Raw genomic sequence first — 23,475 nt, forward strand, 5'->3', positions numbered from 1 at the left:
CGACACAAACACAGTGAACACAAAGCTCCAACTGTCTGACAACAACAGGAAGGTGACACATGTGGAGGAGGTTCAGTCATATCCTGATCATCCAGACAGATTTGATGGTTTTTATCAGCTGCTGTGTAGAAATGGTCTGACTGGTCGCTGTTACTGGGAGGTCGAGTGGAGAGGAGACGTTTATATATCAGTGAGTTACAGAAGCATCAGAAGGAAAGGAAGCAGTGATGACTGTGTGTTTGGATGGAATGATCAGTCCTGGAGTCTGGAGTGCTCTGATGATGGTCCTCGTCATGTCAGGCACAATAAGAGACAAACATCCATCTCCTCCTCCTCCTCCTCCTCCTCCTCCTCTGTCTCTAACAGAGCAGCAGTGTATGTGGACTGTCCTGCTGGCACTCTGTCCTTCTACAGAGTCTCCTCTGACACTCTGATCCACCTCCACACCTTCAACACCACATTCACTCAAACTCTTTATCCTGGTTTATGGGTCGGTCGTGGTTCCTCAGTGTCCCTGTGCTGAGTGGAGTGTAAAGAGTGTCTCCTGTTACAGAAACACTCTGACTGTTGAACAGATAGTTCAGTCTGTACATGTCTGTCTCTTTCACTCACAAACACGTTTTCAGATTCATGGATTCAATCAGTTGATGTTTGAAACTCTTCTAAATGATTCCTTGTAAACTTCTTCAGTCACAAACAAACAGGAAGTGATGTCACATGTGTTCCTGTCCACACAGCAGAATGAGTCTATTGCTGACAGTGATGTACAAACAGAGTGAGCATTTCTGAGGCCCAAAATAAACTGAGTAGTTCACTGAATGAACAATGGACTGTGAGCTCAGTTCCTTCATCATTAGTATGGATTATATATGTATATGTATTATATTAGTATCATATATATCAGGTGCTGCTGCTTTCAGTCATTGTGCCAATGTGCTGTTTGTAAGCTTGTAAAGCTGCAGTCAGCTGAGACTGAAGAAGTCACCTGATCAGTGAGCAAACGTTTCTGAAAACGTCCAGATGAACAGAATCAACCTTTTGGGATCAGCCAGCAATGCAGCATCATTGTTGTTCAGCTTCAGAGGTTTGCAGGAATGAACTGATGACCAGAAACAGCTGCAAAGTCCAAGAAAATACCAGCTGGAGTTCAGCTGCATTTGAAGAAGTCAAAGAAAAGTAAGGATGGCAAAGGGCGACGTTTTCTTCCAAAGAGCTGCAAACATGGTCGACGCCTCATTAGAAGAATCATCTGGACATTTGTGAGGAACTCTAACCAAGAAAGCAACGTCACACAGATCCAACAGACAGTTTCCATGACTGCAAGTGTTGAGTGGAAAAATGCTACATTGCATTATTGCATCCTCTCACCACAGGAGGCGCTGTTGGCACCACTGATTGCTGATCAGCTGTTCTCTGATGATCTGATTGATACTGTGAATAACGGGACTCACTGAACTCTGTGACACAGTGAAGATTACAGAGTTTAACTTCACCCTTTAAGACTGACCACAGAACCAAGTCCACCAGAGCTTTTGTTATATTTTTACATGCTGTGGAGCCATTTGTGGGAGCATTTCAAGTTGCTATACATCAATACAACTGTTATAGCCCTAATTTTAATAATATGTATGCATTAAGTCCATAGTAACTACATAAACTGCAAAAAAAACCTCTGCTCATCCATCTCTGTGTGTATCAGGATACATTTGGTTCATAATACACAGAAAAATCAGAGTTATTACCTGTAATAAATGTGAAAGATTCCTGCAGTGATAACCAGGCAGGACTGAAACACATCCAAGCTGTCACCACGGTAACAGCACCGCCCATCCACAGGTGAGGGGAGGAGCAAAAAGAGGGACTTTGACCATTTTATACTAAAAACACTCAACTAATGTTTCTAATATGAAACAAATAAGCCCACATTAATGTGAGCGTTTATTAAATAATAATAATGATGATTTCCTCCTGATCTCATTTCCACAGCAGAGAAAACTGTGGTGTATATTGAGGTGGAGGGTGTGGTCTGTGGCTCAGGTGTAGAGTGAGGGTGGGGTGCACCACAGCAGCATGCTGGGACTGCTGAGGGTGGAGGAGGGAGTGATGATGACATCAGAGCTGCAGCACAGAGACCAGTGAACACACAGTCTGTTCATCTTTGCATAGATACAATATACAGCACAATATTGAATGACAGACACGCTGTGGGAGCTTCCACAGATACACTGACGTCAGCATCCAGAGTCCTCCTGCTGCTCCCCCCTCAGAGCCCCGTGATCAGCACCAACACATTCAGTTAGATGACAGAGTCCAGCTGCAGCTAGAATCAGCTCCCCTCTGTGAACAACAGCACAGCGTCAGTGTTTCACACTCAGTGAAAGGAGGAAACAGCAGAAGAACACCATGTGTGCTACGTTTCCCAGGACACACTACAAACTGCACAAATACAGAGCAGCACGTGGAAGGACCTGGAGCTGCATTTACAGAGCTGCAGACAGCGTGATGTCCTGTATGGACAGGTGGAAGGAAGCAAGTCCTCAGCTGGAACACTCGTGTTTGTCCACAGACAGGAAACACAGCAGGAAACTTCCTCACAGAAGTGCAGCTCATGGATAACACACTTCCTGTCAGTCAGAATGAGGCTGCAGCCAAACACAGAAAGGTGTTTTTGTCCAGATGAGCCCAGAGAAGAAACACGAGTGTTCACAGACATCAGAAGCTCAGAGAGGTGAAACATGAGGTTGGAGTCCTCGTCAGCATCCAGAAGAGCTGCTGTGAAACCCTGAGTACTCATGACAGACTCTGATGGCACAAACACATCATGATTCAAACAGAAAGACAAACATGGAGCTCCTGATCCTCCTGCATGAGAACAAGCTGACATGAGCGCTGTGTCTGAGAGTGTCTCCCTGTCACAGTGACAATAACACAGCTGCTGCTCACAGTCATTAAACTGACCTGAGGTCAGCTGTGCTCCTTACATATGAACCATGTGACCTCACATCAGTGCTGTGGATGACTGTAGTCATAGAAGAGTAGAGCTGTAGCAGGTGGTGTGAGGAGGAGGTGGTGTATTCTAGTTAACGCAGTACTGAAACACTCCAGCAGAGGGCGCTGTTAAGTCCTTATTGTAACACAGTTACTGTGTGCAGTTAGACTTCATACATAATCTGCACTTATTTCCATCAGACATGCTGTCAGGAAATGATTGGTTTCTATTGATTCTACTTCCTGTTGACTCGTTTGATGACAGTGAAACAATCACAGCTGATTGTGTGATGATGTAAACTGTCACTGTTACATTCAGTGTGTGTGACATAATGTTAGTGCAGGCTGATAACAGCCTGGTTCTGTTAGAAACACATGAACGTGTCCATAGATCAGTGTGTGTTTAACATGAGAGCTTCAGCCCTGCTGATGTGTTAAATAAAGACATGCAGGAAAACTGATGAGACTCTGAAATAACTCTTTATATTTATAATGTAACTCTGCATCAAAAGAACAACAAAGGATCCCAGACAGGTTTCTGTGAACAAAGACCATTCTGATGTTTCTGTGTTTCTAACACTTTGACATTATTAGTAAACAGACTGCAGTGAGCAGCATTTATAAAGAGCTTCTATATAAAGATATGACAGCTGTTTGACAAGTTTATCACTCTGTGTTTGGACCTGATCAGTCCAGCTGTTTACTTGAAACATGTTCATTTACCTGTTCTGTTATATTCATGTTCTTGTCTCTGTTGAAAACACATTTTAATGTCCCTCAGATTTTTCTCCCAGATGAATAAATATAAAAATGACACAAACTGACTGCAGCTACTTTTTGTCCTTTCTGTCAAAAACCTTCATGTGACTCATGAGAGACACGTTTCAGCTGTTTGTGACAGATCAGAGGCCAACAAGTCATTTATAACACTTTCCATCATTGTTTAAAGTTCTCAGTGTTTCTGTGTTGCTGCGTATAGGATCTCCCAGCATCATCACTGTGCTGTCCAATCATTGTGTGCGAGGTTACCCTTATAGTGCGATGTGTGTTTGCACAAAGAGAAGCATGTGTGTCAAATATAAATAAGCACAGAACAGAAACAGCTGCTCGTTTCTTCTGTTTAGAGTCAAGTTAGTGTTTTGTGTCTTTGTTTGAGGCCTGATGTCGAGCAGAGGTGTGTGTAACTGCACTGGTCTGTTATATGTGTGAAGTGTGTGCTTCTCTTCAGCATCATCTTTGTCACTGCTGATTCCTTTGTGTCATCATGTGTTGAGAAGAGAGAACAGTTATAACGGAGGAGCAAAAGGAAGCCCTGAAATCTGCATCAACAAGGAAGTGTTGGCTCACCAGTGATCCCAGCAGAGCCACTGGTTTGGCTCCAGTTGTTCTAGATTCAATGATGTTGTTGCTACAGATACATGTCAGCATCTTTATTGAATTTTATATGAAGCAGAAATGGTGTCATTAGGAGAAGAAGAGGAGAACAAGTCCGGCGAGGAGGCAGCAGCTCTTAAAGATGAAACAGCAGCTCAGCCCTGAGCTCAGAGAGCTGCACATGAAAAAGCTCCTCAAGCAGATCCTGTCAGAGGTTTGTCATCAACAGGAGGAACTGTTCACATCATAGGATGAAGATGCTGTCAGCTGGATGAAGAAGGTTATTTAATGCAAACGTTCACACTGAAGTCAAATTGTTGTCGTGTTGAACAGATTCATGTACTGATCGTCTCCAGAATGTTAGAAGAGCTTCAATGAATCATTAGAAACAACTTACAGCTGCACAGCTGTGTCAAACACATCTGTGTGTCATTGTGGGATTGTTGTGTTTCTACATGTGACACACGTCTAAAACATGCACACAATCTGAACACAAACAGGGACTCATGTGTTCCCACAGCCAGATGCTGAGAGCCATTTCCTTGTAGTCCTGTGTCTACATACATGAACCATTAGATGTTATTGGAATGATTGTCAGCTCTGATAGTTTCATGTGTGTTTAGCTGGACGCTGTTTGATCCTCGACATGTTTAAAGGTGTCCAGTCCTGAGACACTAGGGCTGGAAACAGCTGTGATGTCATTGGACTGTCACACAGACAGAAGTGCATGAAGTGAGCAGCCGAGGAGCCGCTGATGTTTTGGATTCAACAGCATTTGAAAGGTCGACACAGACACATTTGCACACAGAAAGCTGAATCTGTCATATGCCACAGTGAACTCACTGTTCAGTGTTTTTCAGGAAGCTTCTTAACTGCCTCTGCTGCCAAACAAGCAGCTGATGTCCTTGAGAAGAAGCTGAAGAAGTCTTCAACAACAAATACAGGAAGTGGACTTTCAAATACTAGATTCACTTTAGACTCACAGAGAAATGACTCAACCAGCTGTGTTTGACTCTATGAAAGGTCAGTGTGTGTCTGCACACAGACTGTTGTGTTGGACTGTTATTCAGTTGTCTGCTGAATGTTTTCAAATGTCTGCATCTCAGCTGTGATGAGGCTGGGGGTCATGGGAGGCCACCGTAGCAGCCTCTTCAACATCATGACATCATCATAAATGCTGCTGGACTGTCTGATGGGCTGACGGTGAAAAAGCCGTCGGGAAGGAAACAGAAGACGTTTCAGAGGCTGCAGCAGATTTCTTTGATTCGGGGCCTTTTTCAGCTTTATTGGACAGAGCAGTGAAGATAAGTGACAGCAAAGCAGAGAGAAAGGGGGCGTGGCCCGGGTCAAAGCCAGGCCAGCTGCTCTCCACCTCGTGGTCACCTGCTCATCCTAGTGAGCTCCACCAGCAGCCCTTTCACACACTTTACACTGTCAAACACTGTGTGTGGACCTCAGCTAACAACAGGCTACATTTAAGTCTGGACTACATGCTTTTATATTGTTTTTATTCCATCAGCAGCTCAACATCATGAGCAGCTTTGACATAAAGACATCAAACTCAAGCTGACTTTAAACTACTTTTAATACAGGGGCTCAAAAACAACAACATCTTTATTATATATCAGGACACAAAGTCATTTCATCTCAAAGGGAAACAGCTTTATTTGGAATAACCAGCACTATCAACTGGTTTGGGATCTCCACCAGTTTCATGTCTTTGCAGCTTCTCCAACAAAGTTCCTGTAAAATCAGCATGTTTGTCTTTATTGGTTTGATAGTGATTGATTATTCAGTCCCAATCTGCTGTCATCTAAAGAACAAAATGATGTTTCTATGAGTCACAAAGCTCCAGATGTTGTCGGCTTCACAAAGAAAACAAAGAACTTAAACACAAAGTGTTTGGAGCCAAAATGTTCCCAAGCTGCTCTTTTTGAAATGGCAGAGGTACAGTGGTGTCTAACAGCACACTGTGGAAGGCAAACATGTTATTGTTGGATGAAATTTCATGAATCCTTTGTAGATTTGAGCTGTTGGAGCCTTTCTTTTCTCTTCAGGTGTACAGATGCTGAGGAGGCAGGTGAAGCAGGTGGAGCTGTTGTGATGCTGGCAGAGGGTGTGTCTTAGTAACTCTGTGAGGCAGAACTGGATCCAACATTGTGGATGTGTTGATGTTGGAGCCATTAAGAGTCTCTGGCCACACTGTAGGATTTCCCTTTGATCCACTGTGGGGGCATTTTGGAGTCTGTCAGTGAAACTCTTCATGTTTGTGTTTGACTCCAGTTTATAGAAACAGAGAAATGTGTCATGCTTTTGTTCGGCCTCCACAAATACACACATTTGTTCATTGGTTGGACTTTTTGGAAGGAGACACATTGAAAACCATGTTAATAAGATCTTGTTGTTTCCTGTGGATCCGACACAGAGAGTGGACTTCAGACAGAAAGCGTGGAAGAGATTTTAGAGGCCGTGTGTGGCAACAGGAAGTTTCTGTGTGTTTGCTGATCTTACATGTGGAAAACAACACGTGATGTTTGTGAAGTTCTACAATGATCATTGTTCTCACAGCATTTTGAGTGGGAACAGTTCAAACTGGGAGTAGTGGGAGTTATTTACTGATTGAAACAAGCTGAATGTTTCTGTGACGATGAAGATCAGCAGCTCAGCTGATCAATGAACTGACATCTATCAGTCGTTTCATGAGATGAAGTCATCAGCAGACATTTGTTCTGACTGTGTGATGAATGTCAGAACGTCAGGGCTCTGCTTTAGTCACTGCTTGATGATCATTGGCTCATTGTTGAATCCAGGGCCCAGTCTGACCTCTGACCTTTGCTGCAGGTCTTCTGTGTTATCTCCACTTTCATGTCTGATCTTCTGCTGTATCGTCCAAAATAAACATCTGGATCATTTCCAACACTTCAGCAGATCTTTAGTTTGGGCAGTGCAGCACAGAATAACACATATTGTACTATACTGCCCACTTCCTGATCTTATTGGATCTGTGTGTGAGGTTGGTGAAGGAAACACATGTTTACTGAGTGAGTCGCTGCCATTAGGAACTAGTTTTTATATCACAGCCTGGAAATCACACAGGACCATTTCTGCAAGTGAAAAGTCGTCATTGGAGGAAAATGATTGTGTAGTTTGTGCGACTGAAGAATTGTCCCAACTACATGTGCTGCTGACCTTTGACCTTTTCTTTAGGTGCACAGAGGAGTCTGTGGAAACATCCAGAACTGAGGCATCTTGTGTACAAACGTGTTCAGACCAGATGTCAAATGATGTCAGATGTCATCCGTGAATGGATGCAACTGTGGATCGTTCCAATAAAATGAGGCAGTTTTGTAAGTACAAGCCCACTACAACCCATCATCAACATTTTAAATTACATTATACATCTTCACTGATATAAAGCACCACTATTTTAACCTGATTCACTTTTTCCACCCTAACAGTTCATTCCTCAAATCAAACAAGATATTTGACCCTAAAAAAATGCATCAACAAATAATTTTGTAATAAAATATTTATTCTTCAACTTTTACAAGTGAAATCAAACAAGTGTGTTTAAGAGTGAAACCAGAGTGGAAGCTGCTCATATAGAGTCCAACCCAGGCTAAAGTAAGCTGAGTAGAGCAGCACCATCAAAGTGTCGGCTCTCTGAACACGGTGCAAGATCGCCATCTGCAGGACAAAACTAGTTTTTCTCGCCCTCCTCGTCAACATCAAGATGATGTCATCGTACAGCAACTGATTCCCTGTCCGTCTGGAACAAAGCATTTACATTAAAAAAGACATTTACAGAAAATACAAACACCAACAACACATCTCATCATCACATGATATTTTATTATTTATTATATTATATATTTTTATTGTACCATCAACATCAACAAATACCAGCATATTTTCTTTGAGATTGAGTAGAGTGAACCTTTCCCTTGGTTCACTTCCTGCTCGCAGCATCAGCTGACCTCTGACTTCCTGGTTAAGGTCTCTCAGCGTTGACTGGAATATCAAATGGGACTCACACCATGTTCTTGTAATGTGGTCATGTCTGTCAGCTGTTTGAAGAGCATCTCTGGCCTAAACACAATAGGAAGAACAACAACACGGCAAAAAGAAAACAACACATTTCCATATTAGATGAAGGGCGCCGTAACTGGAAATGGTAACATTCATCTGATGCTGCTTTGGATTTATCTTCTGTTTTAGATCAACTTTGATCACTTCGAGCCATCTTAAGTCCGTTTGTTCTAACTTCTCACTAACATCTCGTATGATTTCAGATCCCTGCTGTTCCTCACCTGCCCTGTAGGTTTGTGCTTTGACCTCCAGAGGGCGACAAATCAGCACAGACAGAGAGCTCCATTCAAACTTTGCTGCCATCAGGAATAATTCTTCAAATATAATCATCAGTGTTTGAGCAGTTATGATATCAGGGACAATCTAGACATGTGTGACAATACTGAACATGTCACATGACACACCTCAAACATCATGTGATCCACTCTCAGTCTGCACTTTCATTCATGACTTCAACAGGTTGAAATGAGCTTTGAAGAAACATTCAGTGAAATAAATCTTTCATCACAGGATTCATGTGAGCAGCAGATGAACTTTACAAAGAATCAGTGGATTTATCTTCTGTTTTAGATCAACTTTGATCACTTCGAGCCATCTTAAGTCCGTTTGTTCTTCTCACTCACTAACGTCTCGTATGATTTCAGATCCCTGCTGTTCCCCAGCTGCCCTGTAGGTGGCCTCAGTGTGTCTCACACCATTTACAGATGATTACAGGTCGTTTACAGTTCAAACAGGTCCAACATAAGAAATATGTAGAAAATATCCTGCTATAACAGTTTGGGTCAAAGTGCAGATGTTCCAGATGTTCTGAGTCTGTCTGTGTTTCATGTTAACATGTAGATGTTGGACCAAAGTGAAGCTTTTTGATGTGACAGCAGGAATGTGAAGTGTAACTCTGAGCTCTAGGAAATGAAACTAAACGGACTTTTTCTCCTTTATTTATAGGAAAGTGTAGGAGAGCAACAGATGAACAAGCGTTACTGTAACAGGAAACACAAGCACGTCATCAGAGGATCTTTATGTTCATCATCATCACTGTTTCCTTGTTCTGTCACAAACACACACTTCCTGCTCTCTCTCTGATGGATCTGATTGGCTGTTTCATTCACAGGAGGTCAGGGCGTCACACCAACAGCTTTAACTGCACAACGACACACTTTAAATCATCTGCAGACAAACCTGTGTGTTTGATTTATGAAGAAATAATAAAGACGTGTGTACAGCTGTCCATGAAGCAGCTTCTCACACAAACTCTGACACTTCAGCCACTTTAATTCCTGCAAAGCTGCGTAATAAAGAGCTGTGGCTGCTATGAGCTGCTGATGATGACTGCATGAAGCTCTCAGCTGAAGCTTCTTTCATTTAGTTTAATGTTAATGTCGCCTTTTTAAGTCTGTGTGAGGATTTTAATGACACACATTAAAGGAGCTTCTTTGATTAAAACCAAATTCATGTTGATTTTCAGCCTGAAATGATAAAAACTTTAATAATTCTGTTTATAATCATCAACCTGGAGACTAATGAAAAGTATAATAGTGAAAGAAAGCCTTTATTATTTGAGTAATGCCTGAATCTGCTCAGAGACGGAGACAACACAGAGGTGTTGATGACAGTTTGACATTAACTGAATTAAAAACAAAGTGCTCTTATTGTGAAAATCTGCCTCCTACTTCTTTAAATCATTTTTATGTATTTTTTAACCTCACAGTGAAACATTGAGGCATTAATCTGACACAGTTTGATCAGCAGCTGTGTTTTCACTGACGTTTCACTTTGATTTGTTCAGACTGAGCAGAGAGGATCGGTTCTCTGTGTGCGCACTGCTGAGAAACACAAGCTCATTTCTGCTGTTTCATGAAAAGTGTTATGGAGGAACAAGAAGTTCAGCCTCTAAACTCTCAGCGTGAGGACTGAGTGAAGAGTTTCAGAGCAGAGAGTTTTGGCTCACAGATTTTAGCGTCTACACAAAGAGACGATTACGCACTTGATCTGAGAACATCTCCACCTCCTACAAACAAACTCTCCTACGAGCAGCTGTCACAACCACAACAGGCAGAAGACTGGATTTCTTCAGGTCAGATTTCATGCAGTTTGCATAAATTGTGTGTCACAGACATTGTAGTTCACATTTGTGTGACTCGTTTAAATCTTCTCCTCCTGAAAGTGAAACTCTTACAAACACATCAGGCCACAACCTGCTGCAGGTTAATGATTGATCTGAAGGCAGCTGACCTTTGAGCAGGAACTTGTGAGTCTTTTATTGTGTTTAGCACTGCCAAGTGCTGGCCTCTGCTTCCACCATCACATTTACACTGGTAGGTTCAGCACTGCTGCCTGCTTCAGACTGAATCCAGCAGCACAAAGACACAAGTTAATAAAATCAGCATCTATTCCTTTATCACTGCTTTGTTACAGAGGAGAACAACGCTCCAGTAACGCGTAATCCGATTATTTTTTTGAAGTAACGAGTAAAGTAAGGGATTACTATTGCAAAAACAGTAATTAGATTACCGTTACTTTCCCGTAGGAACGCTGCGTTACTGCGTTACTAAAACAGTGATTTTTTTGCGAGAATGTCTCACGACAGTGACGTAAGCGAGTGCGCCGTTAGTGACAACAGCTGTGTGCAGATCAACAATGGATCACATATCGAGTGCAGAGAGAGTATGAGCGTGCAGCGTTTAAAGCATGGAAGTACTGACCTTACTTTGAGTTTGATTCCATAAAAAGGGACAAAAACATTAGTGTCCGCTGTGCGTGGGAAGAAAACTTCTTTTTACAGCGAAAAAACCCCTAAACTTCCAACAAGCACCGAGTAGCTACGACGTAATGGGAAACTCACAGAGAAACTCGCGGATTCTTCCACTGACCGCGGCACACCTGCACCAGGGTAAACCTCCGCCTGCCCCACTCCTGCTTTACAGGTGAAAATAGAGCAACAGGACCGCTGAGTCTTTGACTTTATTTATTTTCTGCTGTGTTTTACTTGCATCTATTTGAAAGACTGAGTGTAAACACACAAAATATTTTATTTTATGTGCTGGAATGTGCAGAAAATAGGTTTAAATGTTAAACTAATTTCTTCCAGTCAGAGAATGTTGCAGATAATTAAATGTTTGCTTGATGCATAAAGTTAAAAGATTAAAACTAATAAAACAAGTTTAAAAAAGAGACTTTTCCATTTGATCACATTTTGTATGATGGATTATGTAGAAAAAGTAGAATTGGGCTGAAAGATCTATCGCTTTATCACCTCTTCAGGGTGTAAATCGGGTTTTTAAAAAGTAACTAAGTAACTAATTACTTTTGAAAATAAGTAATCAGTAAAGTAACGGGATTACTTTTTGGGGGAAGTAATCAGTAATTAGTTACTGATTACTTTTTTCAAGTAACTTGCCCAACACTGGACAGAGTGTTGGCTTCATCACCGACACACGTCACCACATCAGGAAACAGCTGGTTCAGTGAGTATTTAAGGTTCACTGCAGACAAACTGGAGAAAAACGAATCACATGAAACATTTGTTACTGGTTTCTGACCTCGTCGTAGAGACTCACATACCTGTGTTCTGCTATCAGTGTGATCACATGTGCTGGTACAGTTTGCCAGGTTGACCCATGTAACCTCCACTATCCTGTAGACGTGGAATATGTTTCACATATGGATCGCTTCATTACTCGACTATGACTGTGTGCTTCACAGGTGCTTACTGAAGTGCTGCTTTACACAAAACCAGACAGTAAAAATAAGAACTGCAGGTCCAGACCACAGGTTTATGTGTTGATAATGATGATGTGCAGTCACTCATTGTCACAGGATACTTCCTGCAATGATGCTACGGGTCACGCAGTTCTGCAGAGGTGGAGGAAACAGATGCTTTTCCTAACAGAGACACTTTAATGACTTAAAGAATCTAACTGACACACAAACCTCAGTTTGTCTGACATTCATGAGAGTAAACTGCTCCTGAATGTTCTGTTAGTTCACTGGATGTTCACCTGACTTCAAATGTAAAGATCCCTGAGACAAACTCTCACGAGTTCAGCGGCGACGCGATCGCACAACCAGCCGCGACGTTAAAGGCCGACGCGCTCACTACCTTTGGTTACAGCTCTCAGCTCACACGACATACACAAAAATAATGACAACACGAGTCCTCTGTAGGACGTCACTGTGGTTTACTGACAATGTTCTCAACAACAGACGCACAACCCTGGTTTGGTCTGGTTATTTGTGTTGTACGGCTTCGTTGGTCTGACGAGCTTTTAGGGATGTCAGCAGAAGGATTTCACGTGCTGAGGTCATATTTATGAATCAACCTGAACAGCTAATACTTTACCTCTTTATTTTATAACACATATGAACACGTTATAGTAGATTTGTGCAATGTGTTTTTCACGTCTTTATGGGCGTATAGATCTGTAAACAGGCTGATGGGTGTGTGTCTGTTTATTGTAGCGGTGCAGAAATGTTAAAAATGATGATAATAACAACACTTCTCACATCAGGCTACAACACAAACCTCCTGATAGCTGCAAACAGCAAAACCCCCAACGACAGGCACACAAAGAGCGAGCAGGGACCCACCCTGACAGCATGTGAGCCTCCTACTACGACTCACTGTGGAGCAACACAACACCAGGAGACAGAGGATATGAGAGAGGATACAACTGCTGTGGGGGAGCAGCCACACACTCCACAGGAGACGACGGGGTGAGAGATGGTTCGGTGCTCCTAACATCATGTGGACGCTCGTCTGCACATAAACAAACCTCACCTAACCCCACCTCCTTTCTCTTTTTGCAGGGTGGGGTGCTCCATCCTTACACACTTTGCACCACGTGGCTCTCCATCTATTCGTTTACCTTCTTGGGTCTCTTCCTCCTCTGTCCCAGCCCATTGAGGCGATCGCTGGGGTCCAGCCTGTAGTGGGAGTGGCTGTCCTCGCTCATCCTGTCCCCGTCCACGCCGGGTTATTCCTTTCTTCTTTCTGTCCTCTGAATCGAGCTGACCTCTCTCCTCTCTGGTCCTTGCTCTCTGAGCCGGCGGAGCATGAGAGAGAGGAGTGGTTGGGGAGAGGGAGGGGAGACGAGCGAGGGAGGGAGGGAGCACAATGGTGTTGCCATGGCAGCAGCTGCCACCAGTGTTTATCTGGAAACGTCGCTGGCAAACCAGAATAGTTGCCACACGTTGCCACTGACTCGTCTGCACAAAGCATTTTGTAGGTTACAGCATGAAACGACTGCAATCTCCACATTTACACGCACAATTTCTGTTTTACTCTCAAACTGATCAATAACAGCTTTCCTGTGTAACAAACACACAAAATAAAACAACTGTACCACCAATCAAACACAAGGAAAATAAATGATATTGTGAGTTCAGCAGTGGGTCTGTGAGAAAGAGGACGATAGATGAGTGGGTGTTTGTAGAAACAACCTTTGTGATTTAAATGTGAGACAGCAAAGCGTCAGACAGAAGCCTGAGCTGAATATTTCCTGTGATATGAAGTCACTGTGTTTGGGTCGGTCAGTCGACTACTACTCAGTGAGTGTCCCACACACACACAGACCCACACAGACCCACACACACACACAGACCCACACAGACCCACACAGATCTTAATGATGGCCTCAGGCTTTGAGCTCCCACTAACAGCAGGTCATAGCAGCATCCCATCAATAGTGATGAAAAATGCAGCTACAGCTGCTTTTCCACTACTGGAAGTTAATGAGGTCAAAGCTGGAGCTTCACCCTGTTCAGACTGAACCATGTGAGCCGGCCTCGCTCCACAGAGGACGCCTCCAGGACAAACGTGGGCTCCATCGAGGCCCACAGCTGCTGTGACATCGTGGACGTGTTCTTTAGCTTGTTTTTCAAACAATCTCAGCAAACGTGCCAAAATCATCTTCAGGGAGACTCTGTGGCACACAATCCAAAAACAAAGAAGGCTAAAGGACATGCTCTGTCCTCTGTGTGACCCACAGTCGTGGCTCAAATGTGGGACTGTGGCCTGGTGTGACCTGAACACTGTGGGAACCTGAGGGGCAAATCTGAGGATTTCATTTGGCTTTTTCATTAGAGATAAGATGGATTATGTGAATGAACAGGCAACACACACACACACGTAGGGTAGCTGTAGCCCGACTGGCTCATCTGCTAATCAGAGGGTTGCTGGTTCGATACCTGGGATCCAAAGTGCAAACTTTTGGGGAACGAGTCTACTTTGTGTGCATCTGAGGTTGAAGCGGAGCTGGTTTCAATAAACTGCTAGTTTCCCTTTCATACTCCTGAAGGACGTTCCTCACAAAGAGCGAGGCAGCAAGTCTGTGCAGGTCCTCAGTCATGCAGGTCAGCGTCGTCTGAAGAGCTTCTCAGAGTTTCATCTCTCACCCAGTTCCAAGCCCAGTTTGTGTCCCAGATACATGCCACTGATGGCCAGGAAGTGACATCACTGGATCAGTTATGAGAGCGAACCCTTCAAGACTCAAACCTGCCTGGCAACGAGGGAAACGGCTACACAGGAAGTCCAGTGACGGGGTGCAGATGTTCCATCACCGGGATGTCATCGCTTGTTGTGTTTGCGTCACATACAAATGACATCACGGGACTTTCAGGTTGTGTTGCTGTAACAGCCCCACCCACACTGAGGTGGTGCTCAACTGTAACTGAGAAACAGAGTCGAGTAGAGTCAAGTTGAGCTGAGGCAGTTATGTTCTACTGGAAAAGAGGCGACTGTGGCTCAGGACGTCAGTCGGTAGTTCGATCCCCGGCTGCTCCAGTCTGCGTGCCAAAGTCACCTTGGGCGGGATACTGGCCCCTGTTGCTGCCAGTGCTTTTATTAGATGCTCTGGAACTGGTTTAGTGCTTAGGGAGGGTAGAAGAGTGCTATATAAGTGCTATATAAGAACCAGTGCATTTACCATTTACCATTACCATTACTTACATTCTTTACAAATCCTACCATGTGAATTCATGGATTTTTTTTTCACATTCTGTCTCTCACAGTTGACGTGTACCTCTGGTGCAAATTACTGACCTCTGTCATCATTTTAGGTGGGGGAACTTGCACAATCGGTGGCTGACTAAATACTTTTTTGCCCCACTGTAAAATTCCCTGTCTGAATTACTTCTATGATTTATCGTGCAGTTTAGTGGAACTACAAGAAGGCTCTTATTACTAATAGGGATGGGTATCGTTTAGGTTTTATCCGATACCGGTGCCAAACCGTTACTTTTGAAACGGTGCCGGTGCTTAAACGGTGCTCAAACCGGTGCTTAACGAATGGAGAACACAAAATTGGTCCAAAAACCTCTCATGTTCAGCTGTTTTTTTTGTAAAAAGATAACAATGTTAGCCTTTTCTGCAGCTATGGGGCATATATGGTATCACTCTTGGCTGGAAGCAGTGCTTAAACAATGGAAAAAACACAAACTTTGTCCAAAAACCTCTCATGTTTAGCTGTTTCCCTCTTTTTCTTTGGTCATTTTAGCTTTTTTGGCCAGGGTGAAGGGAGTATCTGCCATCAAACAAGAAGACAGCCGCATGTAGCTATGATGATGTTTGCTAGTTCACCTTACATGCATTAATGTAATAACGTGGTTAGCCTACTCAACGTAAATTACACACGAACAACATTAAGCTACTCAGGCAGAGAAAAACGGCTGCTGCTGCATCATCATCCTCATCATTTCTGCTACACTGGCAGGGCTAGGGGCCAGGACTCTCCTCTTCGGGTTTTTGGGGGATGTTGCTAACTCCGGGTCCGATAACAGGCACCACACCCGCAGTAGATGTGCACGGTGTGAGGTCTCGCAGCAAGCTATCAAATACGGCGCATTTCTCGGCTTTTAAAAAAAATGCTATGCGTCGCCAGGTGTGTCATCAGATTCGAGGTGTTACCTCCTTTGACAGTATCACAGTATCAGCTTAAAGCACTTGTTGCTGCTGAGTTTGCATCTTCTGCTGTGAAGTACAGCCAGACTTTGACCGCTTCGCCTTGGGCATTTTTAATCTGTAGCTCTGCTCTAAAAGAACGTACGTACCTGGGCCCGCCTACTATCCTCGGAAACGTAAAATGATTGGCTAGAATCTAAAGTGTATCACAGCTCAGGAAAAAAAAAGCACAGAAATAAAGCACCGAAATGTGCGCTGCCTTTCAGTCTGGTTACCACTGTTTATGTCAGAACCGGTGCCATCATGGCACCGGACACCGGTACCCATCCCTAATTACTAATCGGTTCTCAGTAAACTTTATGCTTTATAAGTGTTTGCAGTGCTATGAGATGTAAAAAACTAAACCGAAATACACTTAAATACAAGTACTGTATTAACTATTATGTAAAATAAACTACAGAGTGCACTCTGCAAAGTGTGCTTGCAGGCAAGAGATGCAAGAATGCATGACAGAGCAATAGAATAGAATAGAATAGAATAGCTTTTATTGTCACTGTTACAAGAACAATGAAAGGCTGTTTGACATTTCTCCATGTGTGTGAAGTATTTACACAATCACAGACAAATTTACATTTACACAAGAACAATATGTACAAGTTATACATGCACCTGCAAACATACGGATACACCCATACAAACATACACGCACATGCATACATGTATGTATAAATACATGCATGCGAACATACAGACGCATGTCTCCACATACACATACATACATGCCATGGCTCGCTGACTGGGAGTGCCGACCTGAGCTCCACAGGAATGAATCCAAAAATGTTACATTTTAATGTTTCAGATCATCAACAAAATGTTAATATTAGACACAGACAACACAAGTAAACACAACATGCAGGTTGTAAATGTAGCTATTTATTCTTATTAGAGTTATAATTCAGCCCATCGGAGGGTTTTCAAGTCTGAACCGCCTTTTTAAGCCACAGCATCTCAGCCAGTTTGAATAGACCAAAGTCCCTCAGAGGTGAACTGGCTGATCATTGAACACATGTTGGTGACATTGATGGTCAGGGATGCAGAGCAGATGCAAAGCCACAGCAAACCACAAAGAGAAGCCCAACAAAGAACCTGGTGTCTGTATTTTTAGATTTTAAGGTTTTTTGATGAAGACAAAAACAAGGACAGCTTCCTCTAGGGAGAAGCTAGAAGCTGCCTCCTGCAGCTATAAATAGCAAGGCTTCAGGAAATCTCACTCTATGTCAGGAGTATGGACACTGATGGGATGGCGTGCACCCTGCTTAATATTTTGGAGGACTAATTGCAGCATCTCAGTCATCAATGAGGAAGTAAAGCAGGAAGCCGATCGATGCACTGTGATCGATGATCTAGGTATAAAGTAAACTGCCTTTAATGGTAAATATTATTAATGTATATACAGACCATAAATATTTAAACAGGCACATAGTTTTGTTCTTTAAGGTTAACAAAACCATGATAACGGTGTCTACGTTACAGGACATTTCAATGTGAATGTAAGTGCTCTATTCTTAGGAAACCGTGGCCTTTCTGTCGGTTTGGATCTGCTGATGAGCCTTTGGTCTATATAAATAGACTGACTATGGCATAATCATGACTTTTGTCATCACAGAAGTGATGGGAGCATTCAGAGACTAAAAATAAAGCTGTGGAAGAGCAAATAGTGTGCACAATTCATCTGATCGCAGAGAAGCAGTGAAAAACCCACAGAAAGTAAAAGATAGACGTCCTAAAAACTGGTGCAATTCAGTATGTCATTGCATGTTTTGTTGCAATGGAGCAAACAACAACAGTACACTACTTTGCTGGGACTAAAGTATCTCTAATATAACATGGATGCTGTAAAATGTGATTGTGACATCCCTTGACGTATGCACAGGAGTACAGAAGTAAAACAGCAGGAGTGTTAGCTCTACAGAGGAAAAGACACGCCTGTTACGTCGCTTACTACCTGCTTCTTGTCACCACATCGCCCGGTAGGATGGTTTCGACTCTCTCTGTAAGTGTACATCTCACTCTAGACTCTGGCTAACCCATTCTCTCCTCCCTCCGCAGCATTCCTACCAGCCCACCTATGGCTGTGCCACATTATACTGTTCATGGTAATACTGGTTTAATGTTGGGCAACGATAAAAAAATTAAATATCGCGATAGAATATGGGTAAAGTGCGCATGCGCAGTGCCTTTGTTTTCATACCCACATGGTGGCGATAGAGAATGAGAAGGGGGAAAGCAGATCGTTGAGTGAAACACATGAACCAGAATTGGTTTGTAAAAATGCTGCAACTTCAGTGGTGTGGAACTGGTTTGGTGTTTGTCCGTCGGATACACAACAAAGCACCATTTTTTTGTAGAACATGCAAGCGGCCGTCGTTATTGCCATATTTTTTGGACTAAGGTGCTCTTAAATCTGGGAGTAATCTGGGTCCTAAACTCCGTCCTTCAGGACCCAAAGTCAAACGAACACTGCAGCATCACTGAGAGTTAAAAACGGTCTAAATTCTTTCATCTTTAATAAAACGATCAGTGTTGCTGCTTTACCAGGTGTAACTATGAAGTTTAACATCCAGGCATCCATGAAAACAGAATTTATTATATTTAACGGACTTAGAAGTTAACAGGAAGTTAGCAGGAAGTTAGCGGAAGGTAGCTCACTGGTTTTGCTAGTGCCTAAGCATGATATAGCATGTTCTGACTGAGAGATTTCTGAACAAATTAAAACGTACAGCTCTGCTATCACTTCCAACATAAATGGAGACAGGAAACTAAACAGCAGTGACGTTTGTAGGGTTACTGAAGTTGGGCTAGCTGGTATATAATGATGTGCTACATGATCGCTAGCGACACAGCTGTGTTAGCATAAACACAGTGAAGCTGGAGGACGAACACTAACACTTTTCCACTCGATAAAAGTTAACGTGAGGGTTCCTGATGGTTAGAGACAAATGCAATCGCATGGCAGGATGCTGTAAACCACAGGTGTCGAACTCCAGACCTCGAGGGCCGGTGTCCTGCAGGTTTTAAATGTGTCCTTGATCCAACACAGCTGATTCAAATGGCTAAATGACCTCCTCAACATCTCTTGAAGTTCTCCAGAGGCCTGGTAATCAACTGATCATTTGATTCAGGTGTGTTGACCCAGTGTGAGCTCTAAAACCTGCAGGACACCGGCCCTCGAGGCCTGGAGTTTGACACCCCTGCTGTAAACCATAGGTGTCAAACTCTGGCCCGTGGGCCAAATTTGGCCCGCAACCTAATTACATTTGGCCCGCGAAGCCATACCAAATTACTATTAGAGCTGGCCTACTGGTATTATACAGCTAATATATATATTGTTTAGTATTAAGCTTTGCTTGTTCCATATTCAGTTTTTCAGCAAAACGTGTTTGAGTCCATAAGAAAAGATTCATTCTTATATCTGGAGGAATAAATATATTTCAATAAATATTAACGTTAGCCCGCGACTTTGTTCCAGTTTTGAATTTTGGCCCACTGTGTATTTGAGTTTGACACCACTGCTGTAAACGGACCAAACTTCAGTCAGGAGAACAACTGAGATAATCCATCCACAATACGAGGTTAGTCATTAATATACTGCAACAACATGGGAATAGAGCCGCTGCCAGAGAATTCAACATTAATGAATCAATGGTAGAGAAGTGGAGGAAGCAAGAAGAATGAGTTTAATAAAGTTTGATTTATCTGGCTGCTTTGTTTCGCTTAATGTGCCTTATAATCCCCTGCAGCTTATGGTCTGAAAAATACGTACTGCAAACGAAATCATTTGAAGAACTTGTTACATTAGCCTTGAGAATAGTTAGCTTCATAACTTGGCCAGCTCCAGGCCTCGAGGGCCGGTGTCCTGCAGGTTTTAGATCTCACCCTGGGTCTACACACCTGAATCAAATGATTAGTTCATTACCAGGCGTCTGGAGAACTTCAAGGCATGTTGAGCCATTTAAATCAGCTGGACACGTCTAACACCTGCAGGACACTCGTGGCCTGGGTTTGGACACCACTGCCATAACTGAATACTGAAAGAAACTACAAGTCACGATCAGCTTCCTCATCAAGAACATCGTGAGAAGTCAGTGCAGCTGAGCAGACTTACTCAGGAGGAGTGGTAGAGAAGGACTGAAGAATGGCCACATCAATTCTCCCTGTGCGATAACACAGGTGGATCCTGCAAAACGAGTGTGTTGTCTCTAGTACAACATATAACAATTCTGGGTTTATCTCTGGACTCCATCTCTTTTACATCACTCTGTCAGAGGCCATAGCTGTGAGTGCCTTCAATCGGGCATACTGGGCATTTGCCTGGTGGGCCGACAGTGATTCTTCGTATTTATGGGTTGATGGGTTTTGTTTTGTTTGTTTGTTTTGTAACGGCATGAGCAATGAAAGGTGGTGGATTGGCCAGATGCTAGCCGATGTGTAAAAATAACTCAGTTGTTTGGTGGTGGCTATGGCAGAGCTTCCACAGCCCTGCTCACAGCATTCCTGACTCTTTTTCGCCTGCACAAAACAGTCCCCTTTAGATTATACCTTCGGCTACTGGGTATGATGGCTCAGCCATCCTGGTGGTCTGGCTTGGCTGTTTAAGAGGGTTTCAGCGCTGGGTGGTTTCTTCAGGCGCTTCCTACTGTTCTTGTGAGGATTGACAATACCACCATGGGGGCTTATATTAGCCATCGGGGAGGGATGCATTCACGCTAATAGCAGCAAACATTTCCTCTCTCTGAGTGCAACACATCCCAGAGTCAGAATGGGGAATGAATCTGCGAGGCGTTGTGTTATATGGTGATTGGGCTTTGCATCCAGCCACTGTAGAACAGCTTCAGCTGGAGCTTTTAGCCACTACATAGAGCAATAATCTTCACTAAGCTTGATCTTAGAAACACGTTCCATCTGGTGGACATTGGGGAGGTGACGAATGGAAAACTGTTTTCAACACTTGGACATTTCAAGCGTGCCGGGCTGACAAATGCCTCAGTTGTTTTCCAGGCTTTAATCAATAATGTGCTCTTTGTATGTGCACCTGTTTGACCTGCAGATTTTTTTCCAGAGAACAACTAGAACAGGAAGCAAGTCAGAGTTCTTCAATGACTATGAGACACTAAGTCTAGTCTTGGTCTTGGTAGCCGGGGATCCGTCCACCATGGCCTCTGATCCTGGCTGCCACGTGGCACACATTGCATGCGACCCCTATGGCGCCCACTGCAGGTGGTGGGCCTGCATAAGAATGGGCCCATGTCCCTTTTTCGGGTTGTGCCCAGCCAGGCCCCATGGACCAGTGCCCGGCCACCAGATGTACAGCTTCTGGCACCCTCCCCGGGCCTGGCTCCAGGGCAGGGCCCTGGTAACACTATCCCAGGCAGGGTGAACTGTTTCCTTGATCTTGCACTCATAGGGGTCTTCTGAATTAAATTGAATTGAGGAGCAGACACAGACTGTTTTATATGAGATCCTTCTCATGCACTTCAACAGTCTTATTCATCATCGAGTCTTAAATGATCCTGTTATGACCAATGACTGCTCGACTGTGTCAAAGAGCTACTTCCACAGTGTGGAGAAGCCATAATTCTGACTCCACGCCAAATAAAAGGGGGGAACCCTCCCAGGGATTGACACCTAACAGTTAAATAGTTAAAGGATTAAACTTCTCTTTCCTTTCTTTAAACAAAAAAATATTTTCAAAAAACTATTCAAAGGTCCCAAACGTCTTATTTCACTCAGGGGAGGAAGGCAGACGAGAGGCAGCTGTGTCATTATGGCGTTTGTATCCTGCTGCTACTGGGACCAGTTACAGTTCCTTTCACTAACACACACACACACATTCTAGTTTTGATATCTTAGTGAGGACACATCCTAGCCGCTCACCGTAACCATCAATAATGGATGGTTAACGCTCAACCTAAACCTAACCATAACCTAACTGTAACCCTGACACTAGAACCACATTGTGAGTCTCAAACTCGTGAGGCACTTTTGTCCTCATAAATGACTGTTGGTCCCCACAAGTATAGTAACATTCCAATTCTTGGTCCCCACAGAGACATCTAAACAGGTACACACACACACTTTCATGTATTTTTGTCCACAGTATAAAAGCTGTTTGGGGCTGGGAGGAATTAAGTCCGTCCATGGCAACTTTCCCCGACTGCCTTCCACATTCTTTGAGTGCTTGCCTTGTCTGCTCGCTCTGGCGCTTTAATGACTTCCTTCAAATGGTACCAACACTTCAGCAACGACTGCAACATCATTATTTCCATCTTCACAGCCCTGGAAGCATTGGACAGTATCATCTAATACATGGAAAATATTAAAACAGCTCAGCTCACAAAAGCAGGGAAACTTTGGGTGCAAACATGTGGAGACCACTAATTCATTTACTGCATGTTGCCTCTGCTCAGTGTCTGCTCAGTAGAACATGGATCTACATGTTCACTCCTGCACTGGCCAAAGCTGGTAGTGGTACTGCTTAGACTCTTTGAGTGCTAACATTGGTGCTCCAATCATTTGGTGTGGCTCTAACGGTGTGATTCAGACTGAGCAGACCTGGTGCATTTTGAATCAAAACTGCAGAGTCATTTTACTATTATTTAATAAGGAAGAACAGAGAAGAGTCCATGACCACGTTATATCAGTAAAGATGTTGTGTCTGCATGAGAGTAGACTGTCTCTGCAGGCAGCATCACACCCAAACAGAGCAGACAGCCTGTTCATCCTGAGCTCGCCAAGGTCACCAAAGGTCAGGCGGACAAAAACCTGCAGTCTTAACAAAGCCACAGGCAAAGACACTCTTTATTATCAACTATCTAATAAAACGCAAAACAGCCAAGAAGTGAATCTGCCATGAATTTCACAACTTTACAAGCTAAGAAATAGACACTGAGCTTTATATTGATTAAATATGTTAAATAGATATTAAATTAAATACAGATCCTGATAAATGCCTCGTTAATTTTTCATCATAGAATTACTGTTGAAACAACCCCTTATCCATGTTTGATGCCCTGCAATGGACTCACAGCCAACTGTAGAAAGCAGCCCAATCAGAGGCACTTTTTCTT

General features: G+C 43.3%; 3 protein-coding genes across 5 annotated transcripts in view; 2 read left to right on the forward strand and 1 right to left on the reverse strand.

The window, feature by feature from the left end:
- The window catches only part of LOC308410889 (uncharacterized protein), a 34,256-nt gene extending 32,500 nt beyond the window's left edge, over nt 1-1,756 (forward strand). The window contains exon 14 of the mRNA XM_080904550.1: nt 1-1,756. This exon is cut by the window's left edge and continues 19 nt beyond it. Coding sequence (XP_080760676.1) covers nt 1-523 — 523 coding nt within the window. The 3' untranslated portion in view covers nt 524-1,756.
- LOC308410888 (uncharacterized protein) overlaps nt 1-23,475 on the forward strand; it is a 176,358-nt gene that overhangs the window by 96,444 nt on the left and 56,439 nt on the right. The window lies entirely within an intron of this gene.
- LOC308410913 (uncharacterized protein) lies at nt 7,877-13,460 on the reverse strand. Of its 3 annotated transcripts, none has more exons than XM_080904594.1 (3): nt 13,317-13,460; nt 8,340-8,451; nt 7,877-8,131 (listed from the first exon to the last, which is right to left on the reverse strand). In XM_080904594.1, exons 1-3 carry the CDS (start codon nt 13,401-13,403, stop codon nt 8,091-8,093), a joined length of 240 nt encoding a protein of 79 aa, XP_080760720.1. In that variant the 5' UTR covers nt 13,404-13,460; the 3' UTR covers nt 7,877-8,090. The 3 variants fall into 3 exon arrangements, with proteins under 3 accessions (XP_080760720.1, XP_080760719.1, XP_080760718.1); XM_080904593.1 differs by having other exon boundaries at nt 8,266-8,451; XM_080904592.1 differs by having other exon boundaries at nt 8,247-8,451.

The sequence above is a fragment of the Rhamphochromis sp. 'chilingali' genome (genome assembly GCF_963969265.1).
Source record: "Rhamphochromis sp. 'chilingali' genome assembly, chromosome: 15".
Taxonomy (NCBI): Eukaryota; Metazoa; Chordata; class Actinopteri; order Cichliformes; family Cichlidae; genus Rhamphochromis; species Rhamphochromis sp. 'chilingali'.